The 18146-nt window shown below is 36.8% G+C and overlaps 1 protein-coding gene across 2 annotated transcripts; it reads right to left on the bottom strand.

Annotated features, from left to right (window-relative positions):
- Nucleotides 1–85: 85 nt before the first annotated feature.
- Nucleotides 86–16287, bottom strand: LOC145595856 (clathrin interactor EPSIN 1-like). 2 transcript variants are annotated; one of them, XM_081652289.1, is made up of 12 exons: nt 16105–16287; nt 15878–15930; nt 15714–15765; nt 13458–13537; nt 13278–13356; nt 13078–13161; nt 12828–12973; nt 12514–12741; nt 3742–3881; nt 2198–2394; nt 1483–1891; nt 86–717 (listed from the first exon to the last, which is right to left on the bottom strand). In XM_081652289.1, exons 2-12 carry the CDS (start codon nt 15916–15918, stop codon nt 449–451), a joined length of 1725 nt encoding a protein of 574 aa, XP_081508415.1. In that variant the 5' UTR covers nt 15919–15930; nt 16105–16287; the 3' UTR covers nt 86–448. The 2 variants fall into 2 exon arrangements, with proteins under 2 accessions (XP_081508415.1, XP_081508416.1); XM_081652290.1 differs by lacking the exons at nt 15714–15765; nt 15878–15930; nt 16105–16287 and adding an exon at nt 14871–14898.
- Nucleotides 16288–18146: the final 1859 nt, after the last annotated feature.

An 18146-nucleotide genomic window follows, 5' to 3' on the forward strand; every position in this document is an offset into this window, starting at 1 on the left:
GGAATATAAATAGAGAATAACATAAATAAATAAAACTAGGGTAAACAAACGAAGGAATTGGCATTCAATTTTCTGAAAAATCATATACTCTACCAATTTGGTTCACATAAATCATAGCTCTTTAAGTCTTTATACAACATATAAACGCAATTCATTCAAATATTTCAAAATTTCAAATACATGAACACAGAACAGAATCGAGACATCATATCCCTCTTAAGTAAATACAACATTACATACAGAGTAGCGGGTGCACTCAAAATAAAGCTCCTCATTAATCTGCATTATAGGCTCTAATAACTCACTTTGATGAAATATCAGAACACAATATGGCATTCTTCGAAAAATAATCTAGACCACCATGCTGAAAAAATGCTTGAAAATTAAGCCTCCCATCAAACAAACAAATATTGAGGTCACCAAAAGAATCCTATTAAAATGGATTGTATCATTTCTGGAAGCCACCAAACTGATACTGGCTGCTGCTGGTGAAGCTTGAGAAAAAATCATCCCCGCCGGTTGTTGGATTAACACCAGTTCCACCAAATCCAGTACTCGTACCCAAACCCGTACCTGTGCCGTTACCCATACCCATACTCATACCCATACCTGTACCCAAACCCATACCCATATATGATGTCGCAGGTGCCTTCTGCTTCTCCTCTGAACCATCACTCAAACCAACTATTCCAATATCTGACAGATTTACCTTCTTGGCTGCACAGAGTTCATATAAATGTAAATTATCAACACCAATGATTCCAAAATATTTCATACCTCATTAGCACAATAATGAGCACAAGCAACAAATTACTACGTATACAGAAGCAAAATGCTTCTTCTCTTTCACCCAACAAGAAAAGGGGGTGGTGGAAGTGAAGAGAACCCTGTATCTTCAAATGAACACCTCCACAAATTGGAAATTAGATTAACAGATCTATCTTTGGTGCCTCAACCAAATTTCAGGGTCTACCGCTTCTGAACACCTCTACCACCGGACTAGCAATCACGACAAGAACATTTGTTTTACTACTTTTAACATGTATGATTGTATGGACATCTAAAGCACTTCTCAAGAGTCATCATACATTGACGTCTGTTTGATAACCACACTTTCAATTTTTAATTCTTAAGAACAATTAAAGATACAACAAGACATCCAACTAAGTTGTTGGACGAGAGAGCCAACACATGCAAACATTTTTTACAATCCCAGCACATGGACAAGTGCAAACCTGAAAAGGAAGGTTCAATACTGGAGTGTGAAAACACAAAACCAGACGAAAAATGAATTCAACCATTCCACTGCCGAAATTTGTTGACTCAGACAAAAACAAATGTTGCATTTCAGTTTTATTTGCTGAAAAAGTCTATGTATCAATTGCAACTATGACCAGCCAAAGTTCAATCACACAAAGATATTTGAACCATTGATTAAAAGTGGAAGAATCAAAATAATTTACCAAAGATAGAAAAACTTACGAGCAGATATATTAAGATCAATCAGTCCACGGCTCAAAGAATCAGACCAAATTCCAGATTTAACCTGGAAGTTGTCATTTTTTGGAGGTGCTTTTGTTTCAGGTAAGGATTTGGTATTCAAATCCAACGCAGCATTATTCACAAGGGGATTTTCTGTGGGTGCTGCAGATGATTGATCAGTTTGAGCAGCAAAAGCTCCGAAAACATTAGATCCATCAAAGCTGTCCAATGGAATAGTTGCAAATGGATCTACAAAATTCACATTTGATGACCCAGTGCTTTCAGACTTTGTAGGTGGAACAACTGGATCAGATGCTGCAAAGAAGTCCATTGTTGAAGACATTGCAGCCGATGGTGCTGGTTGTGCAGTGGATGGTGCAGGTTGGGCAGCAAATAGATCAATATTGGCCTGCATGATTGTACACAATAATTTAAGTTAGCAGTGTTGGAAACAGATGGTACAAAAAAAGAATGACTCGCAGGCTATAACATCCATGCTTCCCACATGAAGACCTCCACAAGACAGGGTTTTTCGTCACAAACCATGCAGACCAAAAAGCATAATAGTAATTCTTTTCCTTACACACATCACACGGTTCTAAAATGGAAACCTGTCATACATGTAAATAGTGGAAAGCTGCAAAGCAAAGAGAAAGAATGAATGAAACCCTAACTATTCATGGGAAAAATGAAAAACTAACAATGAGCAACCAACCTGAGTTTGAGAATTCCCTCTTCCTTCCACTGGAGGGGCAGCTGAAACAAAATCAGCATCTGCAAATAGATCAACATCGGAGGACTTGCTACTTACAGCATTGCTTTGTGGAGGAGCAATTGTAGGTGCATCCAAGAGGTCTCCAATTAAACTGTCTCCAAACAGATCCACTTGTTGTGAAGTTGCAGGAGCAGGCTCTGCAAGTAAATGCATATATTGGAACAATAAGAAGTAGCAGCAAAATATGGTGAGATCTGCAGGTAAATAGGAGCTAAAGCAGCATCTGAAGCTCCAACGGTAAGAGTGGCTTTCAACTTCAATGAATTAGTTAGAGGACTAGTCCTAACTTTCCTTATAAATAAGAAAAGTCTTTCTAATATCAGTTATGCTTATGCACCAACTAATGAATGTTGTGTGTTGCATTCAGGCTCCTACCCAGAAAATCCCATAAAATCAATGACAATTTGATATTAAGACATAGTCAGTGACATCAGTCAAGTATTTGTTCATACTTCACAGAAAAGCCACATAATCATAGATATGTGAATAACAAAGAACACATGGATTCTTGCAAGGAAATTAATCATGCTTTGCCTTAAAACACATTATGCATCATGACTACTTCACTGCTAAGCAATCATTCAAAGCTCAATATATCGACATCAAAATCTCACATATTAATCACCATAATCCCCAAAAGTGTTTTTTTTTTTTTAGATTTTTTGAAGAACCCAAAAGTAATATTATAGAAGCTTGTGAGATCCGGATGTCTTTGTATATACGCAGCACTTTGTCATTTAGAGCAAAAGAGACACCAACACAGCTATCCAACCTGGCTTTGTAGTAATCAAGATAATATGTTGGTAAGTCTTGAATCAATAACTCAAATAGTATAGGACAGCATACTTTGCATTTTTTTGTCCTACACTTATCTGCCAAAGATTGTGCTCTGTAACAGTAATTTAACAATATCTAATCTAGACTCATTCCTCCACAAAAAAGTAAAACTCATACAAGAAAATACGAGTTCCACTACATCCATAAGTAATAGCATCTAATTCAACACAAGATGGTTTATCTTCTACTACATCCATAAGTTGCAACATCTGATTTAGTAGCCTCTAAATGTAACGTATGCCAATGTGGGCCCTAATCAATTCCATTGGGAAGTTTCTTATATTAGAAATTTGAGATACGCATCCAACAACTCCTTGTTTAGACAGGAGGCATAAATTAACCATCATCAGGAAATCGCACAGAACAAAGTACAATTTCGAGCATTCAATTAGCAGTGGAACCTCAACAGTACCTCATCTTTAGTTTACACTAGCCTTTATATCCTCGTCCAAAAGATTTAGATTGAACTCTAGATCCCATAAAATGAGTGAAAAGAAAATTAACCAAAAAAAAAAAAAACCATCAAATGAAGGCCCTAAAATGAATTTTATGCTTAGACATCGATTGACCATTGAATAAAAATTAAGGGAAAAAAAAATTGATGTGTACGAAATTAACTTCAACGGGAATTAATCCCGAGGACTTACTTGTTGCAGCAGTTCCCCGAGGGTCAAAATCATCGTCATCTTCATCTAACTGACCATTTGAAGGAGTGTTAGCATTCTGTTTTGAAATGGAAGAGTATTCATCTTTTGCAGAACCTGCCGAAGGAAGATCCTGATTTTTGCTGCATAAACAACATATAATCAGCCAAAATGAGACTATATTCTACAATTCACAATTTCATGGCTATTTCCAGTAAGTACAAAAGCATGGGTGGAAGAGAGCCAGCAAACCACATGCAGACTCCTACCTTTGGTAAAGAATCATAGATCTAAAAAATGCAACACTCAGCCTTCTCCTCAACATTCCACTCTTCAGAACAGTTATTCGATCACTAAGAAAGCTCATAGATTTACTTGCTCAGGAATAAGAAAAAACTTAAATTCTACAAGCAAGCTTCGAGGTGTTTACCCTGTTCTAATATTAAGAATTTCAACAGCCTCTACCGACCAGGGCACTAAATCTACCCTAGAAATGATATGGTAGTATGGTCAGTGTTAAAGCGCACACACACACACAGTATGGAAACATATCAAGCCATTCTGGTACATAAAGCCAGAACTGTAAATTGTTTAAATTTTCCATTCCTATAAATGCCATTCTGAAAACTGTTACGTTAACATATTAGAAGTTATCATACCAACAGAAGGGTCTGTGTTGAATCAATTATTGAGGTTTGACTTTCGTTGACTTTCTCTCTTCTCTCTCTTCTCCATGGTTCTTTGATTTTGATCGGTTTCTTCATCAATCTTGATCTCCGATGGCTAAGAAGAAGAAGCAGAACAATCCTACACCTCAATTAGTACAGCATAGAAGTTCTACTGATCCAGTGCTAGATTCGATTTTGCATAATTTGCGAAACTCTGGTTCTACTTTTGTTCCAAGCCCGATTCAGGAGGCAGATGAACTTGTCACTCCGGCGCCGGCACTGGTCAATCCATCTTGTGGTTCTATTCCCCGGAGTGATGCTGAAACTATTGCACTCTTTGCTGACGTAAGTGACCATTGAACCATTTCGAGGCTGCCTAATAAGCAGCTCGGAATGACAAGACGGCAATGGTTGTGTAGCCGATGATTTACCGGCCCTTTCAGAACCAACTCACGAATCAACTTGTCTCAAGCTATAAAAAAGGCAAAAAGGGGAACAGAGGTCTTCTGAATTTTTTTGAGTCCCTTATTTTCCTTAAAAAACAGGAAAAAAGGGACAAATCGGCAAGAAAACCGCAAGAACGGCCCTGAGAAAACCGAATTCGCCGTCGTAGCTTCGCTACTCGGTTGTGCTCCCCCCGTGGGTGGGGGTCGCGTCCTTCGAAAATCCGAATTCGAGGTTGGGGCGAATTCGGTTTTCTCAGGGCCGTTCTTGCGGTTTTCTTGCCGATTTGTCCCTTTTTTCCTGTTTTTTAAGGAAAATAAGGGACCGCCGTGCTGCTATATTTTGTTACCCCCGTCGCGTCGCTCGAAAGGAGTGAAAGAGAGGTTGTAATAGCTAAAGCTATGCTTTTGGAGGAGCTGGATGACATTCTTTTTAAGGGAATACCTGGAGATAGGCCAAGCCGATTAGACGGAATTAGTGGTTTAGGTCTTACCCTGGGATTCGACATGCCTTTTTTTCTTTTAGAACGGGTAGGGAACCTGAAGTCTGGCAGAAAATCCGAATCATAGTTAGCAGTTTGAATAGTACCCTTAGAGCAGAGCGAAGTGGAGTTTGGCCCTCGCCCCCGGAGGATCTAGATAAAGAATACTACGCTCGTACAAAAGATTTCGACATGTATTTAGCCAGGAACATTAGCAGGTACAGAGCGGACTGGACACGAAACTTTGAATACATGCCTTTTCCCCAGAGGGACCAGCTTCGTGCGAATCAGCGGCCACCAAAATAGCAGAATCGTTAGGCGTTGGTGGTGGATTGAACCTCCCTCGAGGATAACACTCCTGACTATCTAAACGGTCTTAAGCGGGAAGTACTTGTTCCCTTCACCAACCAAGCTTTGGATTTCAAAATCGTATGTATATAAGCATAGAAAGCGCACCGAGGAGGCGAATTCGGTTTTCTCAGTTGCCTTGTCGCGTGAGAAACTTGTTTCGAACTGTCCCTTTTTTCCTGTTTTTTAAGGAAAATAAGGGACTGGCAGCTGTGCCATTTCTAGACCATCATCTTCGATTTCCAATAGAATAGTACCTAGGGTTTCTGGGGGTACTGTTCCATTGGATGCTGGAGCGGCTGATCATCGATCTGAGCCAACTGTTCCCGATTCTTTTTCTATACCTCCCCCGGAGCAGAACACACACAAAGATGGTGAAGATCGGCCTGATTCATTCTCTGGGAAGTTGACTGCTAAGGGAGCGCCCCTGTCTTATGTTGCCCCGATGGTTCAAGATGGGAAACAGGTAGCTTAGCTGCAGGACTCTGAACTTATGGAAGGTAATAAGAAATGGTCTAATGCTTTAGTCTTCTATGTTGTTGGTAATTATCCTACTATTGCTGCTGTTCATCGTTTTATAGTTCAATAATGGAGTGATGTGAAAAAACCAGACATATTTTGGCATGATGATGGGTATTTTATCATTAATTGTTGCTCAGTTAGTGATAAGGATGCTATTCTTTGCTCTGGTCCACATATGTTCATGGGGAAACCAGCAATTGTTAAACCGTGGAGCTCTAAATTTGATTTTGGGGCTGAAATTCTGAGAACTGTTCCACTATGGGTTAAGTTCCCAAATTTACCTTTAAATTGCTGGGGTCCTGAAACTCTTAGTCGTATTGGAAGTTTACTTGGTATTCCAATTTGCTCTGATGAATGTACTACAAGGCAACTAAGAGTTTCTTTTGCTAGAATTCTGATAGAAATTGATGTTACCAAGCCTTTGCCTAAATCTGTTTTTGTGTAGAGCCCCTTGAAGGAAACCTTGGAACTTAAAGTAGTCTATGAATGGACCCCCCCCTTATGTTATAAATGCAACAAAGTGGGCCATGATTGTTCTGTCACAGTTCCAGCAGCCCCTAAAAAGACTGCAGCACCCAAGCTTACTGCAGCTCCTAAGCATTCTGTAACTGCAGCTCCTAAGCAGCAAGCCTGGGTTGCTAAAGTTCCTGCTGTTCCTGCTGTTGTTCCTGCTACTGTTCCTGCTGCTGTTTCTGCTGTTCCTGCTGCTGATTGTACAGTCCATGGGCAGTCTATCATTACTCCAAGTGTTTCTACTTCTCTAAATGATTCAGATGCAGGTTGGAGGTTAGTTGGGAGAAAGACAAGGAGTCAGCATGTTAGAGTTAATCATCCAGCTGTTTCAAATGCTTTTGTGGCTTTAATTGAAGATGAATCAGAAGGTACTGGTGGTTTTACTATCAATCCAATCGGGGGTGAGGTTAATCCCCCTTTGGTCACATGATTTTCTCTATATGGAATGTCAGGGGCGGCAAAGTTGCCTCTGTAAAGAGGCTTCTTCACTCTCATTCAGTTGATGTTCTTGGTATTCTTAAAACAAAAGTTAAATTGAATAATGTTGCTAAGTTTCAAAAGAAATTTGGCTCTTCTTGGATTTGGGTTTGTAATTATGATTGCTCCCCCAAAGGGAGGATTTGGCTTGGTTGGAATGCAGATAGAGTAAATGTCATTGTTTTAAAAGTTCATGAGCAGTTCATTCATTGCAATGTCCTTTCTAAGGATCTTTCTACTCAAATTCACCTCACTATCATCTATGGGCTTCACTCTATTCATGATAGACTTCCTATGTGGGAAGGGATCAGAAATCTCTCTATTCATCATTCTCCTTGGATATGTGCTGGTGATTTTAATTCTGTGTTTACCTCTTCAGATAGGCTTCATGGTAATGATGTTACTGATTATGAGAATAGAGATTTTCAGAGTTTTGTTAGCAAAGGATCTTTCTATTCTTGGTCAAATAAGGCCCATTCTGGTCCTAGAATTCTTTTTAGAATTGATAGTCCTTGGTAACCAAGCTTGGTTAGATTCTCATGGTCATGTTGAAACTGTCTATCTTCCCCCTTGTTTATCTGATCATAGCCCAGTTCTTTTGGATATTTGTCCTGCTCCTGCTGGGAAGGGTAGACCATTCAGATTTCTGAACTGTATTGCTGATCATCCTGATTTTCTTGATATTGTTTCTCAGGCTTGGTGTTCTGGTAGTTCTGTTTGGCAGAAACTTAAATCTGTAAAGTCTAGTATCAAATCTCTTAACAGCAAACAGTTTGGCAATATTGCTGAGAAGATTGATCAAGCTAATGCTAAGCTTGATGAAATTCAGAACTTAATGGCTCAGAATACTGATGATTTGGATTTGTATGCAAAGGAAGCTGAGGCCATTAAAGTTGTTAAACACTGGAATGATATTCAAGAAAGTATCTTCAAGCAAAAGTCTAGGATTAACTGGATTAAGCTTGGAGATGGCAATTCTCATTATTTTTAATTAGTGATGAAGACTAGGCAAGCAAGGAACAGAATTGACTCTATCTTTGATTCAAACCAGGTGTTGCTTAAGGATCCTGATTCTATTTCTCATGAGATCATCTCTTTCTATAAGTCTCTTTTAGGGACTAAGGCTTCTAGGCTTCCTGCTATTGATCTTGTTACTATGAGGAGAGGTAAACAGCTTAGCTCTGTTGCTCAGAGCTATCTTATTCAGCCTGTCTCCCATGCTGAAATTGATGATGCTCTTAAGGGAATTGATAACACTATGGCTCCTGGTATTGATGGGTTTAACTCCTTTTTCTTTAAGATAGCTTGGCATATTGTGAAAGATGATATTTATGCTAGTGTTATGGATTTCTTTACTGAAGGGATCTTGCCTAAGCAGTGGAATCGCACAACTATTACTCTTGTTCCTAAAATCCCTAATGCTTCTCATGTTAAGGATTTTAGGCCTATAGCTTGTTGCACTGTGGTCTATAAGCTTATTTCTAAGGTCATAGCTGCTAGACTTGCTGCTATCATTGGTGAGGTCATTGATGATGCACAAGCAGGTTTCATCCCTGGCAAGCATATTGGGGATAATATCCTTCTTGCAACCGAGTTGATCAAAGGCTATGATTACAAATTCATTTCACCTAGATGCATGGTTAAGGTGGATCTGAAGAAAGCCTATGAATCAGTTGAGTGGGGTTTCTTGATTACTGTTATGCAGGAGCTTGGTTTTCCTCAGAGGTTTATTAATTGGATCTGGACTTGCCTCACTTCTGTCTCCTATTCTATTCTTCTCAATGGTTTTCCTGCCCCTCCCTTTGAAGCTAAGAAAGGCTTAAGGCAGGGTGATTCTATGTCTCCCTTTCTTTTTGCTATTGGTATGGAATACCTGTCGAGGTGCCTTGATGAGCTTAGGTTAACTCCTGACTTCAACTTTCATCCTAGATGTGAAAAGTTAAACCTAACTCATATGATGTTTGCTGATGATCTGTTGATGTTTTCTAGAGCTGATAGTGTTTCTGTTAAGCTTCTCTTCCAAGCCTTCTTAAAATTTTCTGATGCTTCAGGCCTCTCTGCTAACCTTGATAAAAGTGAAGTTTACTTTGGTGGAGTTTCTATTGATGTTCAATCTGAGCTTAGAGAGCTTCTTGGTGTCTCTCAAGGTTCTATTCCCTTTAGATATATTGGGGTCCCTCTCTCTTCTAAGAAGCTTACAATTGCTCAGTGTAGGCCTCTAGTGGAGAAAGTGACTGCTAGAATTCAAGGGTGGATGGCTAAACACTTGTCTTATGCTGGGAGGCTTCAATTGGTTAAGAGTGTGTTGTTTGGTATTCACACATATTGGGCTCAAATTTTTATCTTACCAAAGAAAATCTTGAAAGAGATTGAGGCTAGATTCAGGTAAATCTTTGGTTGCTTGGAATTATGTCTGTCTTCCTAAAGTTTGTGGTGGCTGGAACTTACTTTCTCTCCCTGAGTGGAATAAGGCACCTATCACAAAGTTACTGTGGGATATTGCTCACAAGGCTGATAATCTTTGGGTTAAGTGGGTTCATGTTTATTATTTCAAGCATAAAGATTGTTGGACCACTCCTATCCCTGCTAAATGCTCTTGGTTTTCGAAGAAAATCCCCAGTTGCAGAGATATTGTGAATGATCAAGGTGGATGGGATGGTTTCATGCAAGGCAATATGGTGAAGATCAAGAAACTTTATGCTGCTATTAGGCCTCAAGTTCCTAAGGTCCCTTGGAAAATAGTCATTTGTCACAACTTGGCTACTCCTAAAAGTGTGTTTATCTTGTGGCTAGCTTTATGGGATAGGCTTGTTACTAAGGATAGGTTGCTTGAATGGCACATCTCATGTGATCCAAGGTGTTTCTTTTGCTTGAATAGTGATGAAAGTGTTCAACACCTATTCTTTGATTGTGATTACTCTAGACAGGTTTGGAGCAAGGTGTTGAGTATTTTACATGTCCCCAAGCCTGTGTAGAAATTTGATGATGAAATTGTTTAGCTGAAGAAAATCTGCAGAAGTTCTAGATTAAAAAACAAAGTGATCCAAGTTGCTTTCACTGAAACTGTTTATGGTATTTGGATACAGAGAAATGCAGTTTTGTTCAATGGTTGTTGCAAGCCTGCTGATGCTCTAGTTAGGGATAATTCCAGCTGGAAGCAACTATTTGATTGTGTAATTTTCTGCTTAGTTGATTTGCAGGGAGTTGCCGTTTGTTCTGGTTCCTGCTGCTGTTGTTGTTCTGTTCTGCAGTCTGCTTGCTTGCTGCAGTTTTGTTTTTGGGTGCAGCCTGGTTTTCTGGTTTGCAGCTGCTCTTGCCCCTGCCGGTGCTCTGCTCTGACAGCTTACTGATACAGCAAGTCTGTTGTTGCTGCTGTTTCTGTTTTGCTTCTGCTGCTGTTCTGTCCTGCTGCTGCTATTTTGCTCTGCTGCTGCTGCTGTTGGTTGATGGTTTTTGCTTTGGCAGCTGGTGGCTATTGGATATTTTTGTTCCTTTTTGTTGCTGTTTTGTCTTTTGTTGCTTGCTGTTTTGTCTTAGGTTTCTTTGTCTGATCCTGGCTCTCAGAACCCTTTCTAGAAGGTGGCTGTGAGCTTGAGTCCAGTAGCTGTCCTTGTTTCTCTCAAGCACCCTTCCTAGAAGGTGGTTTGAGTTGATTCTTGGACTTTTGGTGTTGGTTTGGCCTTTTCGGTTTGTGGTGTTTGGTGTTGTTACAACTTAGCTTTTTGTAAGTTTGTAACTTTGTTTTTGGCAATAAAATTCTTAATTCCCAAAAAAAAAAAGTTATCATCTTTTTATCAAGGCTATTATACATAGAAATGTTTCTATTACAGCGACATATAAGGGACGTTCATAAGCATTTTACATTGGTTAGAAGCTTATAATAATATATCGTCAAAAAAATATATATAAAATCACGGTTCTAAAGGGTATTTTTTCAACAAAAATCTAAAATGTATAACTAAATTCTTGGATAACAGTGATTAAAATAAAAAATCAATTTGCCAAGTCACACACAACGACCGTGACTTGGCAAATAACAGCTAAAAAAAATCACTCTTTGACAGCATAGACTTGTTAGAAAAAGTTTAATAGTGATTGTAAATTATTTTTTTACTATGCGATAGACTTGTTAGAAAAAGTTTAAGCACCAAACAACAGCTAAAAAAAAAAATCACTCTTTGACAGCATGTATATCAACTTTTATTGGTGTGGATGATAAAAAAGAAGGTGGCTACTGGAAGATTAATATAGTTGAATTCTGGTGGAATAAACATTTCACAAGAGTAAAATCTCTTGCCAAGTTGCCAGGATGCGAGTAATGGAAATAGTGACCATTAAAACATAGAAGAAGATTATAATCTTCATAACATGAGGATTTCAACATAAGTGGAATGGCCAAGAAATAGTCCACAAACTAAGGCAGCAGATAAGCCATAAAATCCCCCAAAAAACATATCTTAAATTCGCGACCCTGTTTTAGAGAGTAATGAGCTCAACATACGGTAGTGTAGTCAGTTGCCAACACCCCTTCATATAGATAATATTTTCCTAATGATCAATGTTTACTGCTCCTAACAAGCATATACCTATGAAAATTGGAGAAAAAAGCATATACCAAGATGAAGGACCATAAAATGATATTCCAGAGGAACATATCATCTCACTCCTTTTTCTATCACTCAAGGTCTCCCATCCCTCTCCATTCTGTTCTTCATCTTTGACTATATTTCCTTTGTTATAGGTAAATTTATACCGAAAGAGTTGAAGACAGAAAATATAGAGTAAACGTAATGAAGTGACCAAAAGAGTGATGTGAGCAGCAAAAGGGGGGCAGAAGACACTTAAGCAAAAGATGAAAAGAAGACAACTAATTAAGGCAGCACTAAAGGGTGTGGCAAACTGGCAACATGGGACTGAATTCTGATACTCTTGAGCAAGGACAAACATAATCAATATTATGTCACCTTTTGTTTGCTTGATTATAAAAGGCAAGTAGCTTAGCAGTAGAAGGGCATGAGGATTGTGATATTGATGCTTAGAGTTGTAAACTAAAGTCGCTAGTGGAGACTTGCAGCCAAAAGCTGCTAACTTGCGAAAATCGTTTGTTATCAATCAAAGCTTCAACCTACCCCCCCCCCCCCCCCCCCCAACCCCCTTATTTTTTTTTTTGAGAATATCTTTCCCCTTAATCTCTTTGTTTATTACAATTTAGGCTTAAAATTTTTACAGTTAAAAAAAAAAAAAAATTATTTTTGAAGAAAATGGGGTTAAAATAATAGAAAGAGAAAATAGAAGCAACATGGAAAATTTTCAGCAGTCTACCTGCTATAATGAGCTGTTTTCCTTTCAGCAGAAGCTCCTTGATAAGACTTGGGAACAAATTTCTCAAATTTATCTTGCCCAGAATAGTCTTCATCTCTGCTTTTGTAACCATCATCATCATATCTGCCACCGAAGCCTCCATACCTGTTGCTACTCTGGGAACTGCCACCACCATAAGAAGCTGAACTTGACTTGTACGACATCCCTGTAGATGAGAGGCCAACATACCTATAAACAGATGCGCGAGAAATTTCATGAGTATTTGCTATGTATACAGAGGAATTAGGCACTGATTATAATACTTCAAAACGCACTTCTCACGGTTACTAGCAGCTTTTTTCCGGGCTGCTTCTATTTTATCCTTGTTATTTAGAAGAGCTACAATGTTTTCTGCCTTCTTTCTGACATTGATCCCCACATCCTTTCCATTTGGTTCAACAAATTCAAAGCTTGCAAGCGACTTTACCAGGCCAAAGCAATATGTGAAAAAAGGAAAAAGGAATAAGATACATTTCTTGGACAAATCCTGATAACCTGAGATAGATAAGATAAAAGGATTCATACTGAGATTTGAAAAGTATGTTCTATGATCTCATCAACAGCTCGTTCAGATCCATTGGAAATGAGATACTCTATCACAGCCAGTGCCTGGATAAGAACCAATGCAGAGATAAGGGGAAACAAAAAATTAGCATGACTTCTTTAGGATTACAAACCTTTGCCAGCTGAAAGAGTTCAATCACAGCAGATGACGATTAAAGTACCTTATAAACATAACGCCAATCCTTGCCAGTTTCTCCCAATCTTGTCCAGAGAACATTCATAACCATCTGGCATTCAGAACTTGCAGATAGCAGAAGAAAGGCCGCATATCAACAAATCAAAAGTCAGAATCCACCTTTCAGCTCAAATAAGTCAGACAATTTGAGATTACAGGAATTTACAATTTTTTGGTGGCTACAGCTATTTCTGCCAGTGCACTTCCATGAGGACCCCAAGGCTCATTATCAGTTGCATCCAGCACCTATCATAAATCATGGTAGTCAGAATTTATATTCATAAAGTAAATATTTGTTACAAGGATTTAGAACCCAATCCCCAATAAATGCAAAGTATAATGCAGGATATTATTGAATTAGTTATTTAGTTACTTGATTATGTCTAATGTGTACGAGTGCATTTGGACATTTGGTGTGCCACTCAATGTCTGCTGCTCTAAACTAAAGAAGTAAGGTTGTGTATTACTGACCCCAACTTTAGCACTCAACGCAATAATAATACAAGGTTGATATTGTTTCATACCGAAAAATAAGCAGCAACCTCAATCAAGCAGCTCATGGTACTGGATCCTTTCTAACTATCTTGCAAAAGTCTATTCAATTATCTAACCTCACAGTGTGAAAAATCAGCAGAAAGAGAACAAGCTACCCACTCTTACCATTAATAAACTTCTGAAGTCAGATTTTCATTGATAATTTTAACTAAGATTATTCCCCTATTCTCAGACATCAAGAAAATTAAGTCCTACAAAGTGACAATTTCAATCCAAAAATTTTGATTGAATTCTATACCATGACAATAGTAGAAGCATTTCCTGGGAAGCTGAATTGAGAACAGGTCGGACCTACCTTGAGAAGGGAAATTTCTACGAAAGATTAATGAATGTAGGTCAGGTCTCTCTAATTTGCGGACTCAATTCATACATAGAAATGGCATGAAAAGGAGTGCTGTTCTATTAGATTAGAATATGTGACTATATAAGAGCATCACAGATAATTCTCCAAAAAGCCTTGTGTTAAAACAGTAGACTGATACAGATCATCTATAAAGTTCCTTTTCCTAAGGGTTTTATCTGATCAAAGGGTGCTCAAAGCAAGCAGATAATTTAGAATACTAACAATGGCATTATTTGTCTAATGGTCATTGAAACACACATCACACGTGTTTTTACTTCTATCATCCACTAGAAGAAGCAAGACACGGAGACTAAGCTCAGGTGAATGCCAACAGCTCAAAGCAATACTTGCAGCTTACTAAAAACTAATAGATAGACAATGATGGAAGATGGTTCTCTTGGCAGTTTGATGGTACAATTGGAAAGAAAGAAACCAATGCACCATGAAAAATATGAAAAACAACCCATCGTATACAGCACCCATAGTCCAGCCAAAGAGTACATAATGTCATGTATAATGTACATCAAAGATATACGCCTTTTGCACCAATAAAATCAGTTTAAGTGTCCATGTCCGGGCTCACAGAAGAACAAGATTTCAGGTAAGCATGCAGAAGTATACAAGATAAGATAAGAAAAGGTAAATTGAGGAAGTAAACAAAAAGGAGCCAGTGGCAATTACAGTTGAGTAACCTGCTTGCATTTCCAGATTATCATCCTGCCCACCCAATAACAAGGCAAATGAGGGGAAAAACAGGAAAAGGAAAGAAAAAGAAAAAGGCACCTTGAAACTAACAAAAACAGTTCGAAATTTACATGTATGGGTTATCCCCCAAGGATTAGGAATAATCTCCACCTACGACTCCCTTCCTAATGGAAGATATCTTCATGGAGAAAACCAAGTGACACTCAAAATTCTAGTGGCTAGACGGTGATATTGCTCAGCTATCCATTAGAATTTAATACTAAGTGCCAAAGCAATTCTTAATAGATATTTATTTTTTTTTTAAAAAAAAGAGCATGCTTCACCGACAAAATTTAGTTCTAAGACATCACATTTTACAGTGTCCAACATTGGGGTACCTCAAAAAAAACTTCTACAGATTTGCAACAACCGAACTGCGCAATCAGTAACATTATCCAATAAACACATGGAAAGAGAGCTTATATTGGTCATTAGTTCCCTAATAAGCTTGAGAAAAGTTCTAAATACATGTTGCCAAGTACAAATCATACCCTTCACAATGATCACACACATAATAGATAAATAAAAATACAGATCAAACCCGAGCCATCCAGATCAAATAGTACAGGAAATTTAGTCGTTCGATTCATACAATGAAAGAACCCAATATAAACATTAAAACATACTTTGTATCGACTAAAATTGAAGCTCTTATAGCTAAAATCTTACCCCAGGATTGCAATTTCACTCCATTAACACCAAATTTAATAAATCAGAAATTGCGTACACAAAATGAATAAATCAAATAAAAACATAATGCACTTTAATTCAATAACTAACCTTTTGCTCTATCTCAGGAACCTTCAATACCTTCAAGTTTACCTCTCGTTTGCTACAATCAAAGTTCAAAATTACCCAAAATTATCAAACCAAAACCCTAATTTCCAAAATTTCACACTAATCGACATTAAAATAGCCATTTACACTAAATTAAGAAGAATTACATTTCACGAACAGCTTGATCGACAACCTTCATGAAATCCATGTTGAATGAGATCTGAAAATTATATAACACGATCAAATTCAATAATGTGTACGCAAATTTTGCAAAAATCAACATAGATCTGAGATTGAATAAACTGATTTCAATTTAATCACATCAAATTAATTGATTTCAATTTTTTCATAAAACAAACAATTATTCAATAAAAAAAAAAAAAATTAGAAGTACCTTATTGAGTAGCAAAAATCGGTGGTTCGAGGAGAGAGAGCAATCAAAGGAGATTCCGAAGTTATTTTAATGGAAGATTGAAATCATGAAATTGCGAATTGTAATTGAAGAATGAACGTATTATTGTCACCTTCTTTATTGAAAATGTATGATTTTTTTTTTTTTTTTTTGTTGGATAGAATATTTACATAATGAATTGTTCGCTTAAATCTAATATATATATATATAAATAAAGTAGGCATTTTTGGAGAGCATTCGGCGCGCCACATAAGAAAAGGTATTATTTTGACCAATAAAATTTTAGATTAATAATTTATTTTAGAATTAAAAAATTCACTCGCCACCTAAGAAAAAGTAACGAATAAAATTCAAGCATTTTGCCACCTAGGTAAAAATAATGAATAGTGAACAATTAAAATTTAAATTATTTGAGCACCAAAAAAAAAATTTAAATTATTTAAAAAACTAATGATTATCTTTTTTACATATATGGATGTAAATCTTTGATCGTAAAAATCTTTACTCTCTCCCTAAAAAATATTATAAAAATTAGATATTAATAATGTACTCATCGAAACAAATAAAACTAAATCTCATATCACTATGTTTTTCTTATATATAGAGAGAAATTTAGAAAATTCCCCTTTATTTTTTAATAGTTAAAAGATTCTAGATGAGACTAACATTTTGAAACAGAACGAATATAAAAAAAAAAAACGCATTTGCAAAGGACTTATTTTAACCAATAAATAAAATGATTTGCCATTTAATTTTTATTAAAAAATTAAATTGTCACGTAAGAAAAATTAAAGAATAAGGTTTGAGATTTTAAATTCAAGCGCCACGTAAAATAAATAAACCTACGAAAGATAACTTTAGTGTTAAAATTTTTTTAAAAAAATTATCTTATGATATTAGGAATATTATCCAAATATCTAATGAATCATCATATAAAAAAATCTTAAATTAATAAAAAGATTTACTAGAACCGTACATCGCACGGGCTTATATCTAGTAATAGAGTAAAAATGTAAAATTTTCATGTCATCTAGTATCTAGCCATTATTTACTGCATGGATGCCAACTGGTTTAAGTAGAGTACTTTTCACTTAATTAGTGCGAAGTAAGATTTTTCAAAGTTTGGTCAAGATTAATTTCATATTCTCATTTTGTTAAATTTGATTGTAATAGCGCGATTTGATGTTTAAGAAAAAAAAATATATTAATCTAATTATGAAACTACGAAACAAGTTAGTCAAGTTCGATACAGATATATTATACATATGTACATATGAATTTCAAATTTATTCACGTGATATTATATGATTGTCACATGATTACAAAGATTTTAGTAGATAGCAATATCGTTTGAATGAGGGATTCGGAGGTACATCATGCTAGTTACTTCTAATCAAACAATATATTGTGTCTCCCTCCGAATCCCTCATTCAAACGATATTTGGTATGCCACTATAATAACTTCAAATCGGCAAAATTTGGTGAAATGCTCCCTTAATCCTACATAAAGTTCTAGCGACTACTCTTGCAATCACCAATTCTTTTTGGGATTCCACTATAATTTGTTTGAATGAAAGAATTCAGAGTAAGGATGGTAATATTAAGTGGATATCCGCTAACCCACTCCACCCGCTTTAAATAAATAGATGAAAACCTGAATAAAATGGATGAGAAGTGGGTGACGGATGAAGCGGATGATGGATTGGATCAGATGTGGATGATATTTTTTTCACCCGCTAACCATCCACCCATATGTGTATTTTAATCTAAGAATTTTAATAATAAAATATGAAATGTGCAAGAAAATTACTTGTCTTTTTTTTTTTGTTTCAAAAATTAAGTTTCCAAACACTATGTTGTTATTGTTTCCTTTTTATTAATAAAATAAATAAATTACTATATAAGTAACCGAAGGTTAAAGTTTATGGGAGGGTTTTTTTTCACTTTAATACTCATCCATTTGTCATCCGCTCCACCCGTTTTATTCGCAGATGATGGACGGACGGATATGGATGATGGGTGAA

This window comes from Chenopodium album, chromosome 19 (assembly GCF_948465745.1).
Source record: "Chenopodium album chromosome 19, dcCheAlbu1.1, whole genome shotgun sequence".
NCBI lineage: Eukaryota > Viridiplantae > Streptophyta > Magnoliopsida > Caryophyllales > Amaranthaceae > Chenopodium > Chenopodium album.

Excerpts from the sequence above, each read along its gene's own strand:
- LOC145595856 (XM_081652289.1), bottom strand. The coding sequence starts at position 15,918 with ATGGATTTCATGAAGGTTGTCGATCAAGCTGTTCGTGAAAT. Across the intron at positions 13,357-13,457 it reads GCTGTAGCCACCAAAAAATT|TTCTGAATGCCAGATGGTTA; the intron begins GTAAATTCCTGT and ends GCTATCTGCAAG. Across the intron at positions 3,882-12,513 it reads AAAACAGCTCATTATAGCAG|CAAAAATCAGGATCTTCCTT; the intron begins GTAGACTGCTGA and ends TTGTTTATGCAG.